An 18,287-nucleotide genomic window follows, 5' to 3' on the forward strand; every position below is an offset into this window, starting at 1 on the left:
CCTGATAAAGTGTGAGAGTGAGTTGTTTATATCTGGGGGAAGTATAAGCTCAAATGCAAATCTTAAAATAAGAGTTGGTACTAGGTAGTGGTAGACCAATAATACTTTTTTTTTAAGCCGTTTAACCATTTTTAAATACTTGTGCTTTTAAAATTTAAATTAAATTAAAATTAAAATTTAGGCACAGCTTAAGGACTTCCCTGGGGGATCTTAGTCCCTTTGCCAGATCCCCAGGTTGGGAAATCTGTTGTGGGGCCTAGAACTTTCTTAACAGTGCAAGATTAAAAAAACTAAGACCTTGGCATTCGGTCCCATCACTTCATGGCAAATAGATGGGGAAACAATGGAAACAGTGACAGACTTTATTTTCTTGGGCTCCAAAATTACTGCAGATGGTGATGACAGTCACGAAATTAAAAGATGCTTGCTGCTTGGAAGCATATTAAAAAGCAGACACATTACTTGCTGACAAAGGTCTGTCTAGTCAAAGCTGTGGTTTTTCCAGTAGTCATGTATGGATGTGAGAGTTGGACTGTAAAGAAAGCTGAGTGCCAAAGAATTGATGCTTTTGAACTGTGGTGTTGGAAAAGACTCTTGAGAGTCCCTTGGACAGCAAGGAGATCAAACCAGTCAATCCTAAAGGAAATCAGCCCTGAATATTCTTTGGAGGGACTGATGCTGAAGCTGAAACTCCAATACTTGGGCCACCTGATGCGAAGAGCTGACTCATTGGAAAAGACCCTGGTGCTGGGAAAGATTGAAGGCAGGAGGAGAAGGGGATGACAGAGGATGAGATGGCTGGATAGCATCACTGACTCGATGGACGTGAGTTTGAGCAAGCTCCAGGAGTTGGTGATGGACAGGGAAGCCTGGTGTGCCGCAGTCCATGGGGTCACAGAGTTGGACATGACTGAGCGACTAGGCTGACTGAGGACTTGATCCAGTGGTTAAGACTCCATGCTTCCACTGCAGAGGGTACAGATTCCCCTGGTAGGGGAACTAGGATCCCACATGCATCACAATGTGAGCGACAAAGTGCTGTATGACTCAGGGAACTCAAACCTGGGCTCTGTAACAACCTAGAGGGGTGGGATGGGGAGGGCAGGGGGGGTAGTTTCAAGTTGAGGGGACATAAGTACACCCATGGGCGACTGTTGGTGATGTTTGGCAGAGACCAACACAGTATTGTAGAGCAATTGTCCTTCAATAAAAATAAATTAATTACAATTTTTTAAAAAATTTAGGCATGACCTAGAAAATGTTTAGGTTCACGAACTTTATTACAAAGTAGACATTTCAGTGTTAGAGACAGAGACAGTGACCTGGGCATGAAGGGAAAGAGAAGTTCCAAGCAATGACATTAGTTGGTCAGTACAAGTATATTGTGGCCCCAACTTGCTGTATTTTTTTGCTTTTGTTTTTGTTTTGTCATTTCAGGTGATTTTTAAAGCCAAGTCAAAATATTCTCCAGAATTACTCAAATACCGGTAAGTACCCCCTAAGGCAATTCTCTTTGTGGCTGCAGGTAACCGTTTTTCTAGCCAGGGTTTTCACACGTCACTCCTCTGTGACCTGCCTGCTTGTCAGGGGTCAAGTTCACTGCTCACTGGGTCACCGCTTACCAGGCCTTGCAGCATATTGGCCTTGATTAGAAACAAAAGTCTAGTAGGGACTTCCCCGGCGGTCCGGTGATTAAGGCTTGGTGCGTCCAATGCAAGGGACTCGGGTTCAATCCCTGTTGGGGGACTAAGATCCAACATGCCACGTGGAACTGCCAAAAATGAAAAAAGAAATGAGAGTCTGGTATGTTTCCTACCAGAGAGTGGAAAGGGAAGTAAGCCGTGCACGTGGCATTTAAACCTTTTGGAGGCACTTGGGATGGACTGGGCCTCAGCAGAAGGAAGAGGGGCTCCCTGAAGATGTCTGTGTGGCCAGGCGGCCCCCTCCCCCGCCCACCCCGGGTGCAGGTGCAGCTGAGATCTGGGCAGGGCTGAGTAAGAGAGGCTCATAATCTGGACCAGAGGAGGCCTGAAATCATAGGCTGAATTTATTGCAGGAGGTGGACTTGCATATTTTTCCTGTGGGCAGGATCTGTTACTTGCCCCAGGTTTTCAAAGAGACCTATTGACTTCCCCTGTGGCTTGAATGGTCAGCCTCGGCCAGAATGGGAAGGGAGACGAGGTGTCAAGAAGCCACGAGACAGTCGCCACATGAGTCAAGGTGTGTCAGTTCCCTGCCCGGGAGAGCTCGACTGTCCAGGCACACATTTCTGGGAAGGAGACTTTGGCCTCTTACCTTCTGGAGTCAAAGTGAAATTTTAATTATTTTATTACTTTACAAATATGTAAAACTATATTCCTATTATATTTTATTTAAACACGTTGAAAGGGAAAGCGTTAGTCACTCAGTCATGTCTGACTCTGCAACTCCATAGACTGTAGCCCACCAGGCTCCTCTGTCCATGGAATTCTCCAGGCAAGAATACTGGAGTGGTTTGCCATTCCCTTCTCTAGGGGATCTTCCCAACCCAGGGATCGAACCCAGGTCTCCTGCATTACAGGCAGATTCTTTACTGCCTGAGCCACCATTTAAACAGGTACCGTCTTAAATTCACAAAGACTGTTTATTTAAAGTTCTGAAAGTGTATATTCTGATCCTCCTTTGCATCCCAGGACGCTGAAGTTCAGGAAGTTAGGTGACAGTGTACTCAGGCCAGGATACAAGTGATGAGACTTGTGTGCTATGTTTTTTTCCATCTGATCTTGCTGTCTCCCTTCACTACTTAAAGAAAAAATTATCGAAGTATAGTTGATTGATAATGTTGTGTTAATTTCTGCTTTACAGCAGAATGACTTCTTTTTCATGTCCTTTTCTATGCTTTATCACTAGATATTGAATAGAATTCCCTGTGCTGTGCGGTAGGACCTTGGTGTTTATCCATCCTGTGTATACTAGGTTGGGTCTGCTAATCCCAGACTCCCAATCCTTCCCTTCCTCTTAGCAACCACAAATCTGTCCTCTTTGTCTGTCCCTTCACTGCTTTTTGAGAAGTTCAGTTCATGTTTCTGCCAGACTGTTGATTCTAAGAAGGTCAGTTTAAAGTAACAATGCTTTACAGTCAGCCCTCCGTTGTGGAATCCAAGGATTCCACACCTGTGGATACAGAGGGTGGGAGGCCCGATATGCCTTAGATGACATGCACTGCAGCGCTCTCTGACAGGGACTTGAGTATCTTTGGGTTTCAGTGTTGGCTGTGGGGGCCTGAAAGGTGTCCCTTGCAGATACCGAGTTATGATTGTATTAGGAAAATTTGGGGAGGGGTAGGAGGGGGAACATTAAGAATTGAGCTTGGGTGTGGGCCTCAAAAGAGTCTGTTTGGAATGTGAGCTGATTTGGGCAGAGGCAGTGGTTTGAGACAAGAGCTTTGGAACTTGGTTGAACAAGAGCTATGACAGAGGCTGGAGGAAGGAATGTATTTCCCGAAGAAGAGGATGCTGTGCAGAGAGACACGGACACCGTCACTCTGGTAGATGAAGAGGAGGAAGAGGGGCCAAGGGCCTCCAGAGACAGGCTCAGATGGGGGAAGGATGGAGCGGGGGTCACACCGCGGGGGTCAGGGAGAAGACAGTGGGAGGAGGCGGGGCCAGCAGGGGGTACCTGCAGAGGAGGTGATGAGGCAGGAGAGGACACCTTTTTCTAGAAGTTGCTCTTGAGGGTGAGGATGAGGCCTCACTCTTCCCTGGGTGACATTGGAGGAGAAGCACAGGGTCCCTTGAGTTCTCACGGCAGCTCTTGGAGGCTGGAGAGGAGGGGTCAGCTCTGCGTTACAAATGTGGGGGCACAGCAGCCCTGGGTGGCCAAGGACTTGCCTGGTGTCGCATCTGTGACCCTTGCTCTCTGGGCCACATCCAGCAGATGCAAGCAGAGCAGTTGAGGCCAGGAGGGGGAGCAGAAGCTGAGTGGGTGGCTGGGGCCACACTCCAGCAGAGTGGGGGCTGCACCGTAAGCGGGGTAAGCGGTGGTAAGCGGGGCCTGCTTGTCTTTTGCTTCCTCTGTTCCCAGTGCCCTCTGTCCCATAGAATTTTCACAGTGAAGAAAGAGGAGTAAGGATTTATATCCACCTTAGTGGTTAAGACTTGACCTTCCGATTCAGGTGGTGCGGTTCGATCCCTGGTCAGGGAGCTGAGATCCCACAAGCCTTGTGATCAAAAAACCAAACATAATGCAGAGGCAATATTGTAACAAATTCAATACAGACTTTTGGGCTTCCCAGGTGGCGCTAGTGGTAAAGAACCCACCTGCCAATGCAGGAGGCACCTCATAGGAGACACAGGTTCAGTTCCTGGGTCCAGAAGATCCCCTGCAGGAGGGCATGGCAACCCATTCCAGTATTCTTGCCTGATGAATCCCATGGTCAGAGGAGCCTGGCAAGCTACAGTCCATGAGGTCACAAAGAGTCGGACAGGACTGAGCATAGTATTTAAAACAACACCCAGGAGGAGTCCTTTGGAAAAGCTGAACGTCCATATTATGTTTTTTTCCGGAGCTTCATTGTCGTCACATGGATAGACTGTGCATACACACCAGCAAGGGGTCAAGAACAGCAGGGCTGATTCCAGAGGTTCCAGATGTTTCCAAACTGTTCTGCGCAAAAGCACAGCAGATAATAATAGAACAATAAGAATCAGGGCTTTTGAGGAAGCAGATTGCAGATTTCTGGTGACTCCCAGTTGGTCCTGCCTCTGTCTCTCTCTAAGCCCCTGATTCCCTCCATCACTTTGGGAACGTATAGATAGCTAATGAATACCTTCATAATTTAAGGTTTTGTGGCTAATTTACCATGAGTTACATGTTGTGCTAATGCCCTATGTCCATTCTCTCCCCTTGCCTCAGCAGCCCTTTGGGCAGATGCAGACATATTCAACTTAAATGGTCTTTTTTGTTAAGTTTAAAAAAGTAGTGTAGGATATGACTTAAAAAAATTTTTTTTTAATTTTTAAATGATGATTGCTTTACAATGTTGTGTTGGTTTCTGCCATACAACATGTGAATCAGCCATAAGTATACATATGTCCCTTCCCTCTTGAACCTCCCTCCCATCTCCCCATCCCATCCCGCACCTCTAGGTTATCACAGAGAAAGGGGTTGAGCTCTCTGTACTATGTAGCGACTTCCCACTAGCTATCTGTTTTACATATGTTAATATATACATTTTAATGCTATTCTCTCAATTCCTCCCACCCTCTCCCATCCCCTGCTGTGTCCACAGATCTGTTCTTTATGTCTGCATCTGTATTCCTGCCCTGCAAATAGGTTCATCAGTACCTGAATGGTCTATTCTTGAGCCAAACCAATATTTGCTGCTTGAGTGATACTTCCCTGAAGTAAACACAATATGGAGAGTCCTAGAGAGAAACTTGAACTGATCTCCATGTTGGTAAATGTAAGAAGTGTCTCTCTAGACCCTGCACAGGTCACATAGGCAGCATGCAGCTCTCAGAAACTGCAAGTTAAAAATGGCCACCACCATTGCCCCAAGACTAGTGCAGGGGTTCCCAGCCTCCAGGATCTAATAATGCCTGATGATCTGAGGTGGAACTGATGTAATAGTAATAGAAATAAAGTGCACAATAAATAAAATGTGCTTGAATCATCCCGAAACCATCCCCGACCCCGGTCCATGGAAAAATTGTCTTCCACAAAATTGGTCCCTGTTGCCCAAAAGCTTGGGCATAGCTGTACTACTAGTGAGTGTTCCCATGCAAAGGGGTACTGCCCAGACTTGATGGCTTTTGAGAGTCAAAACCCTTTTAAAACATTATCTCACCTAATCCTCAGGAAGAGCCTGCAAGGTCGGTGTTATTTAGGCTGTTTTCTGGTGACACTAGGGCTCACCCAGGGCCACCTTGCCCAGGCTGTCAGTGTGCAGAATGGCTGGTGCTCTCCCCGAATCCCAGCCCTGCCTCGGAGCCCGGCTCTGCTCTACCATCCTTGTGAGCAGCGCGTGCATCAGCCCACGTCCACACAGCCCCTCTGATCCTCGTAGCCTCCGGGGAACAGGGAAGCAGGGCTCAGGTAAAGGACCTCCCCGAGGGCACTGTTCGTAGTTGATTTAAATCTGGGGACCCTCCAAAGTCCGAACCCTTTTTTCATCGCAGTATAAATGTTGGTTTACAGTGTGCGCCAGTCTCCAGGCTACAGCCGAGTGGCTCAGTTATACACATGTATCCATTCTTTTTGTATGTTCTTTTCCATCATGATTTGTCATATGATATTCGGTAGAGTCCCCTGTGCTGTGCAGTGGGACTTTGTTTGTCCATTCTAAATATAATAGCTTGCACCAACCCCAAACTCCGAGCTCTGAAGTATTAACTTTGGCATGTTCTGCTTCTAGCATTTAACCAACAAGCAAACAAACGAACAACCCTCAAAAAGCCACAGTTTCCTTGGGGATTGATCCAGAATGTACAGGAAGCTTGTGGGGAAGGCGGCCTTCAGCCTCTCTCTCTTCCTTCCCAGGTTGCCCCTCTACCTGGCCTCGCTCTTCATCAGCCTCGTTTTCCTGTTGGTGAACCTAACCTGTGCGGTGCTGGTCAAGACGGGCACCTGGGAGAGGAAAGTGATCGTGTCCGTGCGCGTGGCCGTCAACGACACGCTCTTTGTGCTCTGCGCTGTCTCCCTGTCCATCTGCCTCTACAAAATCTCCAAGATGTCCTTGGCCAACATTTACTTGGAGTCTAAGGTAAGGCGGACACGTGGTTGAGATCCTGCCATTAAGCTTTCTGGGATTTCCCCGGTAGTCCAGTGGTTATGATTGGGCACTCCTAATGCAGGGGGCACAGGTTTTTATCCCGTGTTGGGGAACTAAGATCCCATATACTATGCAGTGAGGCTTACCTCCACCAAAAAGATTTTCCCTGGTTTGCAACAGAAAACAGAAATCAACCAATGCCTCTCCCACCTGACCTCCTGCAAATGATTAGCTGTGGTGGTGTTGCCAAGACACAGAGCCGTGTAGTTCATTGAACTTTGTGAGAAGAATTGACTCCAGGTGGCTCGAGGTTTACTGGGGTGTGCAGAGAGGTATATCTCTGGTTTCTGGAAACAGAGGTTTAAGTGAGAGTTTAGAGGACCTGTGGCATTGACTGTGGCTCTAATGTTGTTAGAAACACACAGCTTGTATTCCCTTTGTTCCTAGCCCTTTTATAAGCACTCTGCATGTAGGTAGGAATGTAACCTTCAAAATTCAGGGGGAGTAGGTGTCACCTACCTAGGGAAATGGAGGCACCGGACGTCAGAGGCTCAGCCCGAGTTACACAAGCTGGGAGATGCAGAGCCATGGTGTGGCCGCAGCAGCCTGGCTCCGGGCTCTGGGGTCTGTCCTCTTTAGCACCGGGTCGTAGTGCAGAGACACTCAGATCCAGGCGTGCCCCTGCCTTGACTGTGCCCCTATGAGGGTCCCCCTTAACAGGGGGAGCTGCTCCTGGGGGTTCGGGACAGCAGGCCTCTCAAGGTGACAGTTCAGAGATGGAGTCAGACTGTGTGTTGGGCTGCACCCCGTAGTCCTACAAGGGCAGGGCATGCCCAGTTTCAGTACTGAAGAAATAGCCTGGAGTCAGCGATGGCTTAATGGATCGGAGATCTTACACGTCTGAAGCACGGTCATGGAGCAACATTCCACATGTGCAGTGGACGGCAGCAGGACATGGTAGCGGCCTTCATTCCAGTGTCGGGGGTCGGGAAGGAAGACGACCAGTTGCAGAGGGAGCTGATGTCAGGTGTGATCAGTGGCTCAATGGTAAAGAATCTGTCTGCAGTGCAGGAGATGCTTGGGATGCTGGTTTGATCCCTGGATTGGGAAGATCCCCTGGAGGAGGGCATGGCAACCCACTCTGGTATTCTTGTCTGGAGTATCCTATGGACAGAGGAGCCTGGTGGGCTACAGTCCATGGGGTCACGAAGAGTCAGACAGGACTGAAGCGACTGAGCACGCATGGGCTTGTTAGTTACCAGGGGAACCAGCAGAGGGGCATGACACTCACAACCACTTTGATAAGAAGAGTCACCAGCTGGGCCTGGGAGCAAGTCCACAGGAAGGTCAGTCGTGTGAATGGGTGTAGGAGAAGCAGGCAGTGGTCGGGCAGGGCATGTGCAGAGACGATAGAACAGTCCCCTAGAGGGGCCTGGCCACACCCCGAGAGGGCAGCCCCTGCACATTCTCTGGTGTCACTGCTGCGCCCCCAGCCCTGGAGTCCCTGTTTTCTCCTTTCCTTCCCCCAGAGTTACAGAGAGGGGCAGATGTGCTCCCTGGCGCGGTGGTTCTGAAGTGCCCCTCACCAGCTTGGTCCCCAGTTCCCCCTCATTAAAGAGCCTGGTGATGTGCGGAGGTCATAATGGATGCTCTGGGCTCCCACTGGCCACAGGACCCTGGCCCACCAGCACGTTGCCCACTGAGCCTTGGTTTTCTCACATGTAAGGTAGTTGAGTGATTTCATAGCTCCTCTGCTTCTGAAAGTCTGTGGTGCCCTAACCCTTGCCAAGGAACCCATGTGGTTGTAACGTTGCTGGTCTGAAGACCTGAGCACTCTGCTTCTTAAGATACCTGGTCTTTAGCAGCTATCAGTAGATTAAAATCTGTGCCTCCAACTTCAAAATTACAAAGCCTTCTGTATCAAGGTATCGTGTGATTTCCCTGAGCTCTTGCAAAGTCTGAAAAGTTAATGTGGCTGGGTCCTTTTTTCATTGATAAATGTTGACAAATTTTATACTTGACTTTGCCTTAGCTTTATTATTTACACTGTCTCCTGTATAAGGTCTATTCAAGGCTTTTTGAAAACAGAATTATGGGGACATCCCTGGTGGTCCAGTGGTTAAGACTCCGTGCTTCCAGTGCAGACGGCTTGAGTTCAATTCCTGGTCAGGGAGCTAAGATGCCACATGCCTTGTAGTGCAGCCAAAACAAAACAGAATTGTGGTTTTCACAGGAGGGGTCACATTTTAGACTGTCAGATTGTCAGATTTAGATCACCTCTGTGCAAACAATCTGATAGACTACCATTGGCAAAATAAAATAATAGCTTAGATTTAGTTAGTGACTTCAAAAATGAATTTCAGTTTTTTGCTTAACTGTTTTTAACACCAGGGCTTTCCTGGTGGCTCAGTGGTAAAGAATCCACCTGCCAGTGTGGGAGACATAGGTTTGATCCCTGGGTCAGGAAGATCCTCTGGAGAAGGAAAGAGCAACCCACTCCAGTATTCGTGCCTGAGAAATCCCACGGACAAAGGAGCCTGGTGGACTACAGTCCATGGGGTTGCCAAAGAGTGGGACACGACTTAGACAACTGTGACAACTATGACAGCTGTTTTCAGTTAGAGGTCATTTAGCTAACTTTGGACATTGATAGCTTCATTAGTGGGGGCACAGATGCCCAATTTTCACACAGTCCCAAGCTCTGAATCACATTGGGACCCTAGCCTTCCCAGCCTAGGACAGTTGGGTCTTGAAGACATGCTCCCCACCCAGAGCCACTGTCCACAGCTCCACTGTCCCCAGGCTGGCATCCCTCTGAGCTGGTTTTGTTGTTTCCAAGCCAGGGGGCAGGCCCTGGGCTCATAAGCTCAGAGCATCCTTGGAGCTGAGCGGCGGCACTTAGAGATTTAACCAAGTAAGTCATCTGACTGTCTTGTTCTTCCAAGCCGAGGTCTTAGGCAAATAGTTCGTGTTTTCAGGTTTTGAAGCATCTCTCTGAAGAGAATTGGAAGTTTTAGGGTGGGTGTGGAGTGAGGGGAGGCTTGCAGTGGGGTTGAGAGTCTGAGAGTGGAAGAGAAGCTGGGAGGGTTTAGCAGTTCTGAGCAGAGGCCATGCTGGGGAGGGGACTGTGGTCTTGGGCCCGGATCGGGGCCCCCGCTCACGGTTCCTACTCTTCCAGGGCTCCTCCGTGTGTCAGGTGACCGCCATCGGCGTGACCGTCATCCTGCTCTACACCTCTCGGGCCTGCTACAACCTGTTCATCTTGTCGTTCTCTCAGAGCAAGAATGTCCATTCCTTTGATTACGACTGGTACAATGTGTCAGACCAGGTCAGTGGGCGCTGGATCCTTGCTTTGGCAGCAGGCCGTGTGGCAGAGAGCTGTCAGCTCCTTGCTTTTGCTGCTGAAGAGCTGGGTGACCTTGGGAGTCACTTAACTGGGTGGTGTCTACATCCTCACCTGTCAGATGGAATCACAGTACCTGCCTGGTTCCAGCTCACACGTCTTCGGAGAAAATTAGAAAACAGACACACTTCTCCTTGCTACTTTCTGGGGCTTTTTCAAGCGGTACCTAAAATTTTTAAGTGTTTTTATATAAATGTAATATGATTTTATTAAAGGGTGAAATTTGCAAAGATAAAAATGAATGGTATTCAGGTTAGAAAACACGTAAAATGATGAAGTGTTTTTTTTAATGGAGCAGTAAGCGAAAGAAATGTAGACAAAAGTAACCAAGAATATTAGGGGGTTAGAAAGAGCCCGTTTTACATCTCAGTAGGAAACTCTTTCTTTTTTATAATGTATTCTAGAAATTCATAAACAAAGGTAATGAAATATAATATGGCATCCATGTTCACAAAAGCTCAAAATGTAAACGACTGAGAGGGGAATTCCCGGGCTGTCCGGTGGTTAAGACTCTGCGCTTCCACTGCAGGGGACGTGCGTTCAGTCCCTGGTTGGGGAATTAAGATTCCACATGCTGCATGGTATGGCCAAACAAAGAGAAGGAAAAAAAGAATGAGAATGAATCAGCATTCCCTAATTTGAAAAGTATCATTTCTTTGTCTCCTGCCCTGGACAAAGTGCCAGACACACAAAAGTGAACAGACCCATCCTTCCATGCAGAAGTTTATGTCCGCTGAAGAAAAGAGCCACACAGAGACGCTATGGCAGCAAAGAAATAGAAGCGTCTATAGTAGGGGTTTACGGGCTTGAGTTGCAAATGCTCCTGAGATTTTCCTGGCTAAACACTGAATATCCAACTAGAGACAAATCCACCTCTAAAATCCAAACAGTGCTCAAACCTTGAATTAACACTCTGGAGGAAAGAAGAAAACAACCGTGCTAAGTTAAAACTGATGGCAGGGACTTCCCTGGTGGGTCAGTGGTTAAGCCTTCACCCTCCCAGGTCAGGGGACTCAGGTTCCATCCCTGATCAGGGAACTAAAATCCCACACGGTGCAGCTCAAATAGATAGATTCTACCAAAAAACAACAAAAACTGAGGGCAAGATGAAATCCGTAAGAAGCTCGTGCAAGGTATTAGACTGGATTCAAACCACAACAGTCATAATCACCACCAATCAAACCAACAGCACAAATGTAGGGTGGGAGGAAGGTGGGCAGGGCGCTGGTGAAGAATTTCCCTGTTGTGAGAAATCAAATGCATAAAAATCTAAACGTTCAACAGTGATAATTAGAGACTTACTTATAATACCCAGAGGATTTTTATCGTGGTAACATGTAGGTACAGTTGACTACTTTAATCATTTCTAAGTGCACAGTTCAGTGGCATTAAAGTACATTCACAGTGTCATGCAGCCATCACCACCATCCATCTCCAGAATGTCTTCATCTTCCCAAACTGAGACTCTCCCCCCATTAAACAATAAGGATTTGGTTTTAACAAAATACTTATTTCAATGCTTCTTTCAAGTATGAGCTTATAAGTACAATGAATTTAAAATATCGCAGATTTTTATCACAGACAACACAGTTCTGTTGTTTTGGGTGGCTGTTTGTTTATAGATGCCTAGATCTATGTGTTGCAGCCAAAATAATCTAGGAGCAAGCAGATGGCCCCAAGTTGCAGGTTATTTGTGCAGAATGGTAGAAGCACACACAGCGCACTTTTGAGACATGTGGGTGGAGTTTCAGTGCAGAGTTTGAGTCATCTTTCTGAAGAGGAGCGAGACTGGTTTTGGATACTGTACTTTAAGGCTTCCCAGGCAGCGCTAGTGGTAAAGAACCCACCTGCCAATGCCGGAGACCTGGGCCCCATCTCTGGGTCAGGAAGATCCCCTGGAGAAGGGCATGGCAAACCCACTCCAGAATTCTTGCCTGGAAAATCCCATGGACAGAGGAGCCTGGGTAGGGTACAAGCCCATGAGGCCACAAAGAGTCAGACAAGACTGAAGCGACTTAGCATGCATCCATATACTTTAAACACAATGTGGTAGAGAAGGTGAGAGGATTCCATTTAGGGGATTGGCCCTTTATAGTTTGATGACGTTTCTGTCTTCCTTTGAAATGCCGGCCTTTCTGATAGACTTGCCCAGAAATAGCCTCACCCACCCTCCCTCTGGCTTTCAGAAAGGAGAGTGCTGCTGCACCCCATCTGCTTCCAAGAGGCCAGCATCCTGGTGAGGGAACTAGATAGATCTCACATGCTGCAACTAAGAACTGGTGCAGCCAAATAAATAAATATTAAAAAAAAAAATTAGGAGAGGGACTTCCCTGGTGGTCTAGTAGTTAGAATTCCGTGTTTCTAATGCAGGGGGCACGGGTTTGATTCCTGGCTGGGGAACTAGGATCCCGCATGACACACAGTGCAGCCAAAAAGTGATTTTAAAGAAGAATTGGGAGAAGGCAGCAGAACATTATCATTATTCAGTTTTTGAAGAAAAGTCAGCTTAGAGACTTTATTTGGATGTAAGGAAGATTCATTCCTGGAGGGTGAAGGAATGAAGCATCAGAGACCTGCAGTTACTGTCTGAATATTTTGAAGAAGATAATTGTCTATCCTGGGACTTCCCTGGTGGTCCAGTGGTTAAGAATCTGCCTGCTGATGCCAGGGACATGGATTCAATCCCTGGTCCCAGAAGACCCACCGTGCCAAGGGGCAACTAAGTGGGTGTGCCCCAACTACTGAGCCTGCAAGCCCCAGAGCCTGCGCTCTGCAAGAGAAACCGCCACGGTGAGAAACCCGAGCGCCACAGCGGGAGAGCGCCCCCACTCTCCGTGCCTAGAGGAAAGCCCGTGCGTTAATGAAGACCCAGCACGGCCAAAAACTACGTCAATAAAATGTTTTTAAAATTATCCATCCTATATGGTTTAAATAACTCCCCCCCACCCCCGCCCCACCACCAAGGCCTGGCACAGTAGTATTAATAGTATCTCATTTTAACATGCATGTTTTAGGGGGAAGATATTACACTGTATTAGATTTAGTCTCTGCCATATTAGAACTGAATCAAACTCACTCTGCCCTCAGTCTGGTGACTCTCCATTTTCTCCCCCTCTTCTCAACAGGCGGATTTGAAGAATCAGCTGGGAGATGCCGGATACATAGTGTTTGGAGTGGTCCTCTTTGTGTGGGAACTCTTACCCACCACCTTAGTAGTCTACTTCTTCCGAGTCAGAAATTCTACGAAGGACCTGGTAAGTAAACCACTTTGTATTTGCAGAAAGTGAGTGTGAAAGTCACTCTGTCGTGTCCGACTCTTCCCAATCCTATGGACTATACAGTCCATGGGATTCTCCAGGCCAGAATACTGGAGTGGGTAGCCTTTTCCTTCTCCACAAGATCTTCCCAACCCAGGGATCAAGCACAGGTCTCCTGCATTGCAGGAGGATTACCAGCTGAGCTGCGAGGGAAGCTCAAGAATACTGGAGTGGGTAGCCTATCCCTTCACCAGCAGATCTTCCCGACCCAAGAATTGAACTGGAATCTCCTGCATTGCAGGTGGATTCTTTTGCAGAAAACATCTCCTAATTCTAATCACAAAGCCTACAGTTGGAATTTTTTCTTAGATTTTTGATAGATTCTTCCATCTTATTCTAATATGAAAAGTTCCTTTGTTTAATTGAGACTTTCTTTTCCATTCATTATCTTTTGAGGAAAATTTGTTTTTCAGTTTAATTTTACCAAGAAAAAACCAAACAAACCCAAAAACATTGCATCTTGAATCCTGGAGATAGTGATTAACTTTTTTCCTAATGAAACAGCTGCCTCACTAGTATTTGAGCCTTGACTTGACTTGCTATGAACCAAATATAGAAGCTTTTATTTTAGCCAAGGAAAAGAGAGAATGGTAACTCAGTTCTTCACCCCTGTGTCGTGCTGCATGGTGATTAGGGGAGGGGGTGGTAGGGAAGACAACTTTATTGTGAAGAATGCTTTAATCATCCCCCCAACTCAGTCGCATTTCTGGTCAACCAGCTTCATATAAATGTCCTTATGGGAGTGGGGCAGAAAATGCAAAACCTGGTAGTGTGAGGGAGCTCATGGAAGCTTTGCTCCATGGATTATTCCACCCAGAGGAACTAGTGGGAGAATCACTGATCTGTGAAGCCCACAGAAACATACGTGTGTGTGTGAGACTCGCTCGGTCATGTCTGACTCTTTGCAACCCCATGGACTGTAGCCCTCTGTCCATCCGGTTCTCCAGGCAAGAATACTGGAGTGGGTTGTCATTCCCTTCTCCAGGGGATCTTCCCAACCCAGGGATCGAACCCGGGTCTCATGCATTGCAGGAAGATTCTCTACCGTCTGAGCCACCAGAGAAACCCACAGAAAAGTAGAGTGATGGTTTTTGGTCAACATAAGCACAGTGTGGGTGGCAAGGAAAGCACTGGTTTTCATGACCAACTTGTGTTTTATCTTTTCTCTCTTATTCATCTCTGGATAGTCACTGGTGAGCCACGAATAGGAAAAAATAAAAAATAAAAGTAAGACTGGAAGAGGGTGCTTGGTGGAGAACTGCAGCCTGACCCATGAGCCCCTGAAGATAGAGTGGCAGTGGGCACCATTTTCCAGATCTGGCAAAATCTCCTTTTGCCATTTTCAGCTTCAGAACAGCAATTCGATGCCCCCGCTGACTATTCCTGGCATTGGAAACACCTGGAGGCTTCTGTAAAGTCAGACTCAAATTCTTCCGCATTGGTAGCAGAGAGACATGTGGAGAGTGGGCAGTGGACTCTAGGCTAGAGTCCAGTGCCTTATTTTTCTTCCTTTTCTGAAGAAGTTGAAGTTTTCTGGGAGGAGCCTCTTAACAAAAATCCCTCTGCTCTTTATGCTTCTCCTTGGCTTTCCACAGCCTTCTCACCACTTCTTAGTATGTCAGAGGCTTAGCAACTATACTCCCCAAATCCAAGGCAGTCTGAAGGTGAGACTGGACATCTGAGCCCTAAGGAGTGAAAGACTGTCATTCAAAGTACTATTTTATCAACACGTTATTGACCAGAGATGCATTAATATGTCTTTTGTTACCCAAACATTATTGGCCAGAGACATGTTTTTAGAGAGTGATACAGTTGCCATCACTGTGCCAAGTTGTTAGAGCTTAAAATTAATCAAGGGTTCCTTCTATAGCTTATGATTGTCATTATCATTCACGTTTTGCTTCATTAGATTTTTGTTCCAACCCTATGTATATTATAAATGCAAATGTATTACTGTAAAATTTTCAAAATAATGCATCTTGAAATTTTGAATGAAGAATTTTTTGGTGAATTTTATGCAAATCCTTTCTCTAATTATCTGAGTGACCTGTATACTAGTGTCTCAAAAGATGATAGTTCTGAAAAATACAGTTCTGATTCAGACATTGTGAATATTGGCCCAAAAGAAGACAGAAAGCCTAAGTGATTGGTTTTGATACGGAAAGTGAAAATGAAGCTCACAGTGCTGGAGGAGACTTTACAGGTGTGAGAGGTGTAATTACTGAATATAACAACCCACAAAGTGCTAGTGAAAAAGCAGAATTAATTTTTGGCTGGCCAAAATAAAAATTGCCAGCCACAGGCCTTAGTTTCTACAAAATTCCCTGGTAAATAATGAGTTAAATGAAGACAGAATAAAATGAATAGTCCGTCTGTCCTCTCAGGTCGCATTATCCAGGGAAACCTGCAGCCTTAACACACCCTGTGTGTATATGGAGTTACTTGGCTCTTGTGTTTGAATATATCTACTGTTTAGGGTATTATCTAGAGCAGTGGTTCCCAAACTTTTTGGCCTCAGGATACTTTACACTGATATACTATTAGTTGTTATTTGTTTGTTGAGGTATAATTGATATAAATTAGTTTTAGGTATACAGTGTAATTATTTGGTATTTATATATATTGCAAGATGATCACCACAATAGGTCCAACTAATGTGTTACCACACATAGTTTACAAATTTTTGTGTATGTGATAGGAACTTCGAAGATCTACTCTTTCAGCTACTTTCAAATATGCAGTACAATATTAACTATCGTCACCATGCTGTATGTGAATCCTCATGACTCATTCATTTTTATAACTGGAAGTTTGTATCTTTTGACTCCTTTCCCCCATTTCGCCCACCTCCTTCCTATCTCAGGCAGCCACCAATCTGTTCTCTATATCTGTGAGCTTGGGGTTTGTTTGCTTTTAGATTCCCTATATAAGTGAGATGATATGCTATTTATCTCTTTTTACCTTTTTCTAGTTGACTTATTTATCTTAACATAGTGCTGTCAAGGTTCAACCATATTTTTGCAAATAGTGAGATTTCATTCTTTTAAAAAAAATGTAGTATAGTTGGTTTACAATGTTGTATTAATTTCTGCTGTACAGTGAAGTGACTCGGTTATCCATATATGTATTCTTTTGTCACATTCTTTCCCATCGTGCTTTATCAGGAGGTTTCATTCTTTTTAGGACTGAATATTTTGTGTGTGCGCATATCATTTTCTTTATCCATTCATGCATCGGTGGACATTTGGGTTGTCTCCATATCTTGGCTATTGTAAATAATGCTTCAGTGAACATGGGGATGTGTATATGCTTTTGAATTAATATTTTCATTTTCTTCAGATAAGTATGCAAAAGAGGAACTGCTGGATTATGTGGTAGTTCTGTTTTTAATTTTTTGAGGAACATCTATAGTGATTGCATTAATTTACATTCTCACCAACAATACACAATGATTCCCTTTTCTCTACATCCTCGCTAGCACTTTTCTTTTTGATAGTAGCTATTCTGACAGGTGTGCAGTGGTTTTTGCTATTGAGTTGTATGAGTTCTTTACATATTTTGTATATCAACTCCTTATCTTGTCTAGGGCTTGAAGATATTTTCTCCCATTTGGTAGGTTGCCTTTTCATTTTGTTGATGGTTTTCCTTTGCTGTGCAGAACCTGTTAAGTTTGATGTAGTCCCACTTGTTTATTTTTTATTTTGTTTCCTTTGCTTTTGGAGTTAGACCCCAAAATCCTCACCAAGATGAATGTCAAGGAACTTACTGCCAATCCTTTTTCCTAGTTTTATGGCTTCAGGTCTTACATGCAAGTCTTCCATCCACTTGGAGTTAATTTTTGTGTATGATGTAAGATTATAGTCCAGTTTTCCCAGCACCATTCATTGAAGAGGCTGTTCTTTCCTTAGTGTGTGTTCTTGACTGCTTTGTGGTAACTTCAGTTCAGTTCAGTTCAGTCGCTCAGGCGTGTCCGACTCTTTGCGACCCCATGAATCACAGCACGCCAGGCCTCCCTGTCCATCACCATCTCCCGGAGTTCACTCAGACTCACGTCCATCGAGTCCGTTATGCCATCCAGCCATCTCATCCTCTGTCGTCCCCTTCTCCTCCAGCCCCCAATCCCTCCCAGCAACGAAGTCTTCTCCAATGAGTCTCTTCGCATGAGGTGGCCAAAGTACTGGAGTTTCAGCTTCAGCATCATTCCTTCCAGAGAACACCCAGGGCTGATCTCCTTCAGAATGGACTGGTTGGATCTCCTTGCAGTCCAAGGGACTCTCAAGAGTCTTCTTCAACACCACAATTCAAAAGCATCAATTCTTCAGCACTCAGCCTTCTTCACAGTCCAGCTCTCACATCCATACATGACCACTGGAAAAACCATACCCTTGACTAGACGGACCTTCGTTGGCAAAGTAATATCTCTGCTTTTGAATATACTATCTAGGTTGGTCATAACTTCTTCCAAGGAGTAACTGTCTTTTAATTTCATGGCTGCAGTCACCATCTGCAGTGATTTTGGAGCCCAGAAAAATAAAGTTTGACACTGCTTCCACTGTTTCCCCATCTATTTCCCATGAAGTGATGGGACCAGATGCCGTGATCTTCGTTTTCTGAATGTTGAGCTTTAAGCCAACTTTTTCACTCTCCTCTTTCACTTTCATCAAGAGGCTTTTTAGTTTCTCTTCACTTTCTGCCATAAGGGTGGTGTCATCTGCATATCTGAAGTTATTGATATTTCTCCCGGGATTCTTGATTCCAGCTTGTGTTTCTTCCAGTCCAGCGTTTCTCATGATGTACTCTGCATAGAAGTTAAATA

General features: G+C 45.7%; 1 protein-coding gene across 1 annotated transcript in view; it reads left to right on the plus strand.

The window, feature by feature from the left end:
• The window catches only part of GPR137B (G protein-coupled receptor 137B), a 57,594-nt gene that overhangs the window by 26,507 nt on the left and 12,800 nt on the right, over positions 1 to 18,287 (plus strand). The window contains exons 2-5 of the mRNA XM_069571599.1: positions 1,438 to 1,487; positions 6,520 to 6,742; positions 9,930 to 10,079; positions 13,280 to 13,408. Coding sequence (XP_069427700.1) covers positions 1,438 to 1,487; positions 6,520 to 6,742; positions 9,930 to 10,079; positions 13,280 to 13,408 — 552 coding nt within the window. The remainder of the gene's footprint in view (positions 1 to 1,437; positions 1,488 to 6,519; positions 6,743 to 9,929; positions 10,080 to 13,279; positions 13,409 to 18,287) is intronic.

Source organism: Ovis canadensis, chromosome 25, assembly GCF_042477335.2.
Source record: "Ovis canadensis isolate MfBH-ARS-UI-01 breed Bighorn chromosome 25, ARS-UI_OviCan_v2, whole genome shotgun sequence".
In the NCBI taxonomy this organism is placed as follows: domain Eukaryota; kingdom Metazoa; phylum Chordata; class Mammalia; order Artiodactyla; family Bovidae; genus Ovis; species Ovis canadensis.